Source organism: Chrysochloris asiatica, unplaced genomic scaffold (assembly GCF_000296735.1).
Source record: "Chrysochloris asiatica unplaced genomic scaffold, ChrAsi1.0 scaffold00056, whole genome shotgun sequence".
NCBI classification, from domain to species: Eukaryota; Metazoa; Chordata; class Mammalia; order Afrosoricida; family Chrysochloridae; genus Chrysochloris; species Chrysochloris asiatica.
In genome coordinates this window covers 4,335,786-4,346,103 of record NW_006408574.1, presented here as the reverse complement: position 1 = coordinate 4,346,103, position 10,318 = coordinate 4,335,786, and the positions used below count along the sequence as shown (strand labels likewise).

At 54.4% G+C, this 10,318-nt stretch overlaps 1 protein-coding gene across 1 annotated transcript in view; it reads left to right on the top strand.

The window, feature by feature from the left end:
• The window catches only part of DBH (dopamine beta-hydroxylase (dopamine beta-monooxygenase)), a 34,378-nt gene extending 24,390 nt beyond the window's left edge, over window positions 1–9,988 (top strand). The window contains exons 6-12 of the mRNA XM_006863825.1: window positions 1,480–1,646; window positions 5,085–5,228; window positions 5,554–5,592; window positions 5,993–6,052; window positions 8,041–8,168; window positions 8,552–8,711; window positions 9,857–9,988. Of these exons, the coding sequence (XP_006863887.1) occupies window positions 1,480–1,646; window positions 5,085–5,228; window positions 5,554–5,592; window positions 5,993–6,052; window positions 8,041–8,168; window positions 8,552–8,711; window positions 9,857–9,988 (830 nt within the window). The remainder of the gene's footprint in view (window positions 1–1,479; window positions 1,647–5,084; window positions 5,229–5,553; window positions 5,593–5,992; window positions 6,053–8,040; window positions 8,169–8,551; window positions 8,712–9,856) is intronic.
• Window positions 9,989–10,318: the final 330 nt, after the last annotated feature.

Sequence of the window (10,318 nt, the reverse complement as noted above, 5' to 3'; positions counted from 1 at the left end):
GGTGACCCTGCTGGTATTTAAAATACCGGTAGCATAGCTCCCAGAATCACAGCAACTTACAAACTACCACAGTACGACAAACTGACAGATGAATGGTGGAGATAAAAGTTTGAAGATAGATAACAGATAAAAGATAAACAGAGAGAGAGACAATAGACAGGCAGCTAGATGATAGACAGGTAGGTGATAAACAGGTAGACAGGTAAGTTACTGTGTGTCCGTCTAACTCGTGAAAACCTCATGCTCAACAGAACAAAGTGTTGCCCGTTCATTCGCCGTCCTCAGGATCATTGGCAGTTCAAGTCCATCCTGGGGTGTTGTGCTGCCCTACCTCACTGGGGGTCTCCCTCACCCTCGCTGCCCCTCTATGTCACCAAATGTGACATCCTCCTTCAGCGACTGAACCCTGATCATGATGTGTCCAGAGCAAGTCAGACACGATTCTGTTGGGATCCACAGGATTGTCATGAATGGACTGTCTGAAGTGGACCGCAGGGCCTTTTTCTAGTCTGTCAGTCTGCCTTAGTCTGGACACTCTTGTGAAACCTGCCCACCCTGGGTGTCCCTGCTGATGTATGAAACACTGGTGGTACAGCTTCCAGCATCTCAGCTGCACACAAAGGGACCTCTGTGAGCCTCTACAAAGGGACGAACGCACACATGGGTGGTGGAGGGGCTGGAAGGACTCTGCGCCCCCACCCCCCAGCCGCAAGATGTGAGGTGAGCCGGTAGAAAAGGGAAGACATCCTCAGGAGGTGGAGGCTGAGGCTGTCCCCAGCCAGGACGCACTGAAGCACCTGAGTTCGCCTTCAGAAGAAGTTCTAGAGACCCAAGTGAGAGCTGGAACTCTGAAGATGACAGCAGCCAAGATCACACAGCAAGCTTCCGCCGACCAAGCCAGGGGTAAAGCCTTTCTTGTCCAGCCCATTCCAGGTGGTCCACACTCCTGCCCAGGGACCTTCTGGGGAGGCCCTTACCCTGCCAACCGCAATCCAAGTCCTGATAGCAGGAGCTATAAGATGGATGTGTGTCCTACACACAAACTCACTCTCATCTGGAGCGTCACGCCCCGCTTTGTCTGAGCTACACCCCCTGAGTCCTCTAGGTCCAGGTTTCTGGGACTGTGAAGAAGGACAGGCCGCCACTTTCTAGGCACTCCAAGTACAGGGTCCAGTATTTGTACATGTGTTCCAAATCCATCTGTGAGTCTTTGTCATGCGTCTTTGTGGAGCCTCTCCTGAGTACCCAACCTGGGTCCTGTCGTCATTAACAACTATTCCTTTCTAGAGTGTACCGTGGGAGGTGTTGGTGTGGATGATTAGCATCAACAGGTGTGGGGACAGGCAGCAGGTGGGAGCAGGTGTGAGGAGACTAGCACCACCTACTGGCTAAGAGTGGTAGGGCAGAATGGCTGAGTAGGAATAGCTGGTTGGGGGTAGGGGGAAATGTCCACTCAGGGCTGCTGCATCTTTCCCCCAGGCCGGCGTGACTCCTCAGGCATCCGCCTGTACTACACGGCCTCACTGCGGCCTTACGATGCAGGCATCATGGAACTGGGCCTGGTGTATACCCCTGTGATGGCCATTCCCCCACAGGAGACTGCCTTCATGCTCACCGGCTACTGCACGGACAAGTGTACCCAGTTGGTGAGTGGACCAGCTGCCCAGGCACCCTGGAGGCTGAACTATGATGGATGGGCAAGGCAGTGTGGGGGTGAGGGGCAGGAGGTCTGCTCAGCTTTACGCCCCCCCCCCCAACTCAGACCCCCTGCTCCTTCACGCTGCGCTTTCTTCTTCCTCGGGCTCAGCTGCCCTTGTGATGGGCACTTGTCTCTCTGGCTGACCGTGGCTTCCACTTTCAACTCTCCATGTGGCAACACTTCTAGGCACTTCAGTTTAATTTTTAATAGACTTTTTAGAGTAGTTTTAAGTTGAGGGGAAAATTGTTCAGAAAGCACAGAGTCCCCATGTGCCACCGCCCGCCTCCCCCTGGCCACCTACTCCCCGGTCACTGGCATTGGGCACCCTGAGGTGCTTGTATGACAGTGATGAACCCGGGTGGATGCAGGCAGGCCTTGGACACAGTGTGTGTTTAACTCCACACCATGGCAATACAGTGACAATTACAATTAAGCAAGTCACACACAGTTTTTTGGTCTTGTTTTCCCCCAATTCCATTGCCATCAAGTCAATTCTGACCCTATAAGGCAGAGTAGAACTGCCCCATAGGGCTTCCAAGGCTGTAAATTGTTACGGGAGCAGTCTGCCCCATCTTTCTTCCAGGGGCTTCAAACCACTAACCTTTCAGTTAGCAGCACACCTAAGCCTCTGTGCCACCAGGGATCCTTTCTGGTTTTCCCGTGCCCATAAAAAGGATGTTGTGTAGTGGACCATGTTGTCGTTAGGTGATGTGCAGTCAGTTTTGACTCTTAGGGTTTGAATACAACCCACCCTGTATAGGGCTTCCAAGGAGCAGCTAGTGGGTTTGAACTGCCGACCTTGTAGTTTGTGGTCCAATGCTGATCCTGCAACGCCACACCAGGATGAACAAGTTTAAGGTCGTGCAAGAGTGGTCACAGTGGGGCACAGAGAAACAAAATGAGTACATATTGTGGGAAAAACCGGGTGTGACGCTGCGGGTTAATGCACTAGACTGCAAAGTCAGCTTGAACCACAAGGTCAGCAGTTCAAGCTCACCAGCTGCTCCTTGGAAACCCTGTACAGGGTCGGAACCAACTTGACGGCACTTAACAGATTCACTGGAGGCAGGCTTGCCGCAGACCTTCTGTCTATTTAAGAAGCAAGATGTCAGAGAGGCACGCCGAGGGAGGTGGGACAGTCACACGCAGCGCTTTCTGCCGGGACTTCCTTGTAGATCCACGAGGGGTCACCTGTGTGGTGTACAGTGTCTGGCCGAGTCCCCCACACCTGCCCTGTCCATGCACTACCTTGTATAGCTGTGACTACACCAGGAGCACACTTTCCCTCCCCTACCTCAAGGTTCACAGTTACTGAACTTTTGCTCTTCTAGGCTTTTCTCCTGTATACCTCTGCATGCCTTTCTATGTAATGGAAATGCACTGTTTTGTTTGTGGGGTTGTACAGCAATGAATTGAATAGTGTCCATGTGTCCTAGCTGCCACACCGAGATCCACAGTGTGTCTCCTCAGGCATTGAGCCAGGGCAGGTGGATGTCCCAGGTGACAAGCAGGTAGAAGCAGACCTCCTTGAGCCCATACCGAGACACTTGTATAGGGCAGATTTCTAAGTGGAAATTGCTGTGCAAAGAACCCTAAACGTCATCTTTCATAAACCTCACAAAATGTCCTCCAACAGGACCATTGCAAAGCCTCCACCCACACACAGAACCAGAGAGCCGGTGCTCCCCACCCACACCACCAACGCAGCATCTTATCCACATGTTAAATATTTGCTTAATCATTTGGAAGGAAAGGATTTCAGTGGTGTTTAATTCAAATCTCTCGGATGAGCTATAAGGTTTGAGGACTGTTTCAGCTGCATCTCGGCCATTTTCTGTAAATCTCTGTTCATTGCCTTTGTGCATTTCTCTGCAGTTGATGATTTGCATTTCTTGTCATCAGTTCCTGGGCATCTTTTTATATTGGGGATGTGATTTCATGGTCTTTTGTGCATGCTGGAATCCTGTAGGATCAGCACTGGATTGCTAATGGCAAGGTCAGCGGTTCAAATCCACCAGCCACTCCTCAGAACCTCTATATGGGTGGTTATGAGTCGGAACAGACTCAATGGCACACAACAACAAAAACAGTATCTTCACTCCAAATCCGTCTCTTCACTACTCACCGGAGCCTGCGAGGTATGGGCAAACATCCCCATTTCACAGATGAGTCTCCACATGCGGGTCGGCCCACCTTCTAAAGGTGAGCCCATCAGTGGCTACTTAGTGCTGAGGTTAATAGTGACTTTTCTTGCTAGTGAATTGAAGAGTTGGGATCTTCTCATCCAATGGCCTCTCTGAGCTTTCTAGGCCATTAGACAAACCAAGTTTCCAAAAAGCAGAGAAGCTATAAACCAGCTGCCTAGGTTAAAAGCAGCTGAGGAATCGTACACCCATTGCTGGCGGTTGATGCCCTCCACAGGCCCAGGACCCCCTTCTCTGTGTAAAAGGCTCCATGGCCGGAAGTGGGGCTGGGCCGGGCCACTGGGCTGAGGGACCCTAGGCCAGGCCAGGCAGGACCTATGCCCATTGCAGGGACCCAGGTGACCTTGAGACTATCCACCCAGTTCAGTCGGTGACCCTTCATAGTCTCCAAACACCTTCAAGTGAGAAAATCCAAAGAATTAATTCACTTTTCTTCCCTTTCAAACAGAAAAACAAACAAAGCCCCAGCGACCCTGTAGAGCAGAGCAGACCTGCCCCAGACGTTTCATCTCTAGGGCTTAGACTATTATACCCTTCTCCTGTAGCGTAGTGGGTACGAATCGGCCTGTGAACCGCAAGGTCAGCAGTTCAAAACTACCAGATGTTCCGTGGGAGAAAGATGAAGCTTTCTGCTCCCGTAAAGATTTATAGCCTCGGAAACCCTGTGCAGGGTCACTATGAGTCAGAAGCAACTCCACGACACATAACAACAACCCTTCTCCTGTGGAGCGGCTGGTGGCTTTGAACCACCAACCTTTCAGTTAGCAGATGGTCACTTTAAGCACTGCACCACCATGGCTGTTATTTGGATAGAAACCCTGTCTTGAAAGGTGTCTTGCTGCGAGATTCTGCTGAAGGAGCCAGCTTGCCTGCCTGGGGTCTCTGTAACTGAACAAGCCGGGAGCGGGGGGTGTATGTTCCACATTCAAAAGCCCCTCCCTCCCTACACCCCATTGTCCGGAGATCCTAAAACCTGCTGAGGAGTCGATTCCAATGCATAGCCACCCAGTACAGGACAGAGAACCATCCACAGGGCTCCAAGGTCATCATCTTTACCAAAGCAGAAGACTGGCTGTTGGGTCTGACTGCCAACCTTTTGGTTCTCAGTCAGGTGCTTACCCACTGCACCGCCAGGGCACCTTGGCTTTGTAAAACCCTGGTCCTCTTCTCCCTGCCTGCAGGCGCTGCCCTCCTCTGGAATCCACATCTTTGCTTCACAGCTGCACACACATCTGACCGGCAGGAAGGTAGTCACAGTGCTGGCCCGGGGCGGCCGTGAGAGGGAGGTGGTGAACAGGGACAATCACTACAGCCCACATTTCCAGGTAGGACTTCCAGGGCTCCTGACGGGGGTCCAGCCACCAGGGAGACCACAGGGATGGATGCCTTTGGTGTTTCATCGAAGTGGTGCATGGTGGGTGGGCTCTGTCAGCACCAGGCAGATTGTGGGTTTGAAGGGGAAAAGATGGTGGCTTTTGATCCTTATGTCTAGTTCCAGTCCTGTCCTGGCCAAAGGCCAACCCAGACTATCTCAGGCCTCAGTCACAGAGGGCAGGGCAACCCACAGGTTAAGGGAGTCCCTAAAAAATAAGGAAGGCTGGGTGGAGGAAGGCAGGTCTGCCCCCTCAGTCCTCTTCCTCTACACCCCAGGAGATCCGCATGCTGAAGAAGGTGGTGTCTGTTCACCCGGTGAGTGTCCCCATGGCAGTGGGAGATGGGGGGCCGGGAGGACAGCGAGAGCTTGTAGATGGATGCAGGGTGATGAACCCCTGGCTGTTCAGTCCAAACATAAACCCGAGAGCTTTCAGGGAAGGAGGACTGCCCGTGAGTCCCCACCTTACAGATGAACCTTGGACTTCAGGGGGAATTTGCCGGAGGTCCCTCTAATCTGTGCTGTCATGGCGCCTGTACCAATAGGCAGCTAAGTCACAGTGCCCTGGGGACCCTCAGAATGGGACCGCCTGGGGGCAGGAGTCACCAGAAGCCTCTTTGAAGAAGAACAACCCAGCCTGCACACGTATGGGCCTGGGGACCTGTACCTGGTAGCACAGGTGGCTGAGTGCTGACTGTTTCCGGTGTTGGTTCCCAGGGGGATGTCCTCATCACTTCCTGCACGTACAACACGGAAGACAGGAACCTGACCACCGTGGTAAGACACTTTGCTTGCCTGCCTGCCTGCGTGCACCTGGGGGCTGGGGCAGGTGATTCCGCTCCAGCTGCGTAGAGGTTTCAGAGGATGGGGGTGGGGGTGGGTGTCCCTCTCTCCAAGAGAGATCCCTGGACCAGCAAAATCTCATCTTCTGGGAACTTGTCAAGAATGCAGATTCCCAGCCTCATCCTAGTCCTGCAGTCAAGACTGTTGCAAATGTGGCTTCAACAAGTTTCAATGGTAAAGCCCCCTGTGTAGGGACCAGCCCTGGGTAGGAGGCAGGTGCCACCAGGAACCCACGTGGCAGGAACAGGGAGGGGGGCCCCTGACAAGACCACCCATCACCCCTTTTATGGGTGAAGCCACTCACCCTCTGGAGTGAGACTTGCCAGGAATCCAGCAAGCAGACCAAAGCCTGCCCCAGTTCTGCTCCCTCCCCAAGGGCTTTGTCCATCAGTGAACTGACTTCCTCTCCCTGGAGAGACCACTAAGCCTGGCAGCTCTGTATAAGCCTGTCCTCTGAGGGGCTTCCCACGCTCTGACAACCAGGACTGCTGATCTAGAGACAGGGGCCTTTGAAATGCACTTTCCTCCCCAAGGTGTGAGACAAAGGGCCTGGTTTCCTGGTTGTCTCACAGAGTGGCTAGGGTCAGGGCCTGAGCCTCCTTTGATGTCTGCAGGAGGACAGGAGGACAGGAATTCACAGCCAGGACAATAAAAGCTCTGTCCTCCAGGGGCCTTGGGAAATGAGGCCTCTTGACTCACAGTCCACTACGTGCCACCAGAGCCGGACAGAGCTGGCCATGTTCAACCCAGCAGATGCCCCCACCCCATGTGTGCGCTAGTGGGGGCAGAGGGAGCAGGAAGCTGGCCTTCTCAGTTCTGTTGTTCTGCCAGAAAGTAGCCGATGCCCTTCTTTACTCAAATTTCCCAACCCCACCCCCAGGACCCACATGGAGGTTTTCAAAGAACTGGGGCCCCTAGGCCCTGCCCCACCAGGTGGGAACTGCCTTCCTACATGCAGCAAAGAGACTCTGTTCTCTTCACCTGAGCTCCCCACATTATGAGCCTCTTCCTTCTCTCTTCCTCTTCCTCCTGAAGTGCAGGGCCCACACCTTTGCCACTTGGAGAGGACTGTCCTCCTTTGACAGAGGCCATGGGTTACTCTGGGAGACCAGCCCCTGTGCCCTCTGCTCATGGGCTCTTCTTCAGGGGTCTCCATTCTTCTCAGAATCAAGTTCTCAAATGGTCAGTAGATGGTGTGGGTTCATGATGGGACGGGGTCTCCCCTCCCCACAGGCTTTTGCTGGACAGCAGTAAGGGATGGACTGACCAGTAAGCATGGTGTGCTCAGGATTACATTGAGCAAACGATATCCAAGTTTTCATTGCATTTCCACAGTGATTCGTGATGAGCAGTTTCATGTGGATTTCACCACCTCTCTGATGTGTTGGGGGCAGGTGACGTTGCACACTGCAGAGGCGTGGGAAGGCATAATTGGACCATGCCTACCTTGCTTGTGGGGTCATCTGGTCCTGATTATTGAGTCGGTTCCAACTCATAGTGACCCTGTATAGGGTTTCCAAGACTAAATCTTTACGGGAGCAGACATCCTCCCCTCTGGTGTGTTTAAACCACTGACCTTGCAGTTAGCAGCGCAATACCTGACCCACAGTGCCACCAGTGCTCCTTGATAGGATTTGCTGTTGTGAAGTGCCATTGAGTCAGTTCTGACCCATAGTGACCTTGTATAGGGTTTCCGAGGAATAGCTGGTGAGCTTGAACCGCCGACCTTGCAGTTCAAACAACTTTGTAGTCTGGCACATTAACCCACAGCACCACAAAACAGTGAGAAGGCTGTGGGGTCAGGCTCTGTCGCTGACTTCTCAGGGACTGCAGGGCTTGTCCCTTGCCCTCTCTGGGATACTGGTGACCTCCACCAGGGCTGGACTGAGGTGATGATGTGTGGCGGTGTCCCCACTTTGCAGGGCGGCTTCGGGATCCTGGAGGAGATGTGTGTCAACTACGCGCACTATTACCCTCAGACGCAGCTGGAGCTCTGCAAGAGTGCAGTGGACCCCGGCTTCCTGCAGAAATACTTCCACCAGGTCAACAGGTGAATCCCATGGAGGACATGCCCTCATCCCTAGGTGACAGGGGACCCCAAACCAGAGTCCTCCAGCCCTGTTCCAGTGGGGAAAGTCAGGGACCACAGCCCGGAACCACACAGAGCCAAGCAGGATGGGGCAGCAGGTCCCCACCCTTCACTGAGGTACCCGTGGCAGACATCACCAATCGAGGTCTGCACACACTCCTGCTGAACCTGCAGCTGGCCTGAGAGACTGCTACAACCAACACATTCAGAGTGACCGTGTTAGTCTAGGGTGTGCATTCAGGTGGCCTCAGGCTACTTGTAGGACCCCCAACCTGCCTGCAGGGAGACACGCTGGGCTCCTCCCACCCACTGCACTCAAGATGGGTCTGTCCTTCTCCCTGCAGTTTCAACAGTGAGGATGTCTGTACCTGCCCACAGACATCTGTCCCACAGCAGTTTGCCTCTGTCCCCTGGAACAGCTTCAACCGAGAGGTGCTCAAGGCGCTGTACAACTTTGCCCCGATCTCAGTACACTGCAACAAGTCCTCAGCCGTCCGCTTCCAGGTATATCGCCCAGGTGTACGTCCAGGTACACCACCCAGGTGTACTCACCCGTCAGGTGTGCCACCCCCTAGGTATGCTCACCCCAGGTGTGCCATCCTGTATGCTTCCACAGGTATGTCACTCCAGGTGTACCATCCCCCAAGTATTTCCACCCCGAGATGTGTCCTCCCCTAGGTGCTCTTGCCCATCTGGTGGGGTGGGGTGGCACAGCTGAGGCAGACCCACTGAAGCCCACCAGCTGGAGGGCAGCCCCCCACTGCCAGCGCTTTCTGAGGCCCATTGGTCAGTCCTGTAGGCCACCCACCCACCTGCTGTGGCCAGTGTTTGACAGGTCCCATGAAGGCCTTAGGGTGGGTGATGGGTCCCATGACCAAGGAGCTGGCAGGAAACACTGAGAGGTGAAGGAGTTAGGGAAAGGGCCAGATGGGGCCAGACAGACAGACAGATGGCCTTTGAAGGGGGGACTAATGCTGTTGGACCCTCCTCGGTAGCATCACAGCTGGAGGCTGTTCTCGGCTCCCCGGAGAGTCTGGGATGTGAGCAGTATACCAGACGGCTGACCCCAGAGACTCAACGTAAAACCAGGAAGGGGGAGTGGAGGGGAGACCTGAACCCGGGACGGGACGCAGGCTGGCTTCCTTGGAACCCACTGGGATTTAGAGGCACTTAATTACCTTCCAGCTGGGCCGCCTGTCAGAAGACCAGAGTTGATGTCGAATTAGTCGCCAATTAGTTGCGTAGGATCTGCAGCCCAGAGGGCCTGGAACATTTGGGAGCCAGATTAATTGCTAAATCAAACATTTCTAGCACTGAGGGCTGAGCTAATGCCGGGCTGTCTGGGGTGGGCGTGTGATAGGCTGGGTGTGTGCGCAGCCTTTTCAGGGAAGGGTGGCTGAAGCCACAGTCTACATTTAAAGGACTCCATTTGGGCCAAGGGTGGCACTGAGGGGTGGGTGGCACTGAGGGGGGGACCCAGAGCTCACCTAGGGTCTGGGTCCCTGGCCTGGGTAACTGTGTGGCTCGGGGACACTTCACCAGGTGAGGACCCTGTGGGAGAAGTAGCTTGTGAGAAGAAGGGTGCATTCAGGTTGGAGCCACGACTTGCCTGCCCCTGCCTCAGTTTACCCCAGATCCCTTCCTTGTAGGGTGAGTGGAATCTGCAGCCATTGCCCAAGATCACCTCCACACTGGAAGAACCACCCCCGCGGTGCCCAGCCCACCGTGCCCAGAACCCCAGCGGCCCCACTGTGGTCAACATGGGCGGGGGCAAAAGTTGAGTGGGGGGCCCACTCCTTGTCCCTCCCCTCATGCTGTCCCTGTTGCTTCACACCAGTCCTGTGTCTCCTCTCTGTGAAGTCCCCTGTGTGCCCAGGAGCAAAGAGCCTCAACCCCAAGACTTGGCACCCCAGCCCTCGCTCCCTCTGGGCCAGCGTCCACTATCCGGATGGTCCTTCCCCTGCCCCCTCACAGGACTTGGACCTCCACAGCCTAAGTCCTGGACACTGTGCATGGTGGTCTGTATCATTCTGCATTGGGTGCAAGTTCTACTTAAACATCTCCCACTGAGCGCGTCTGTCTCACTGTGGGCGGTGTGCAGAGCAGACAGG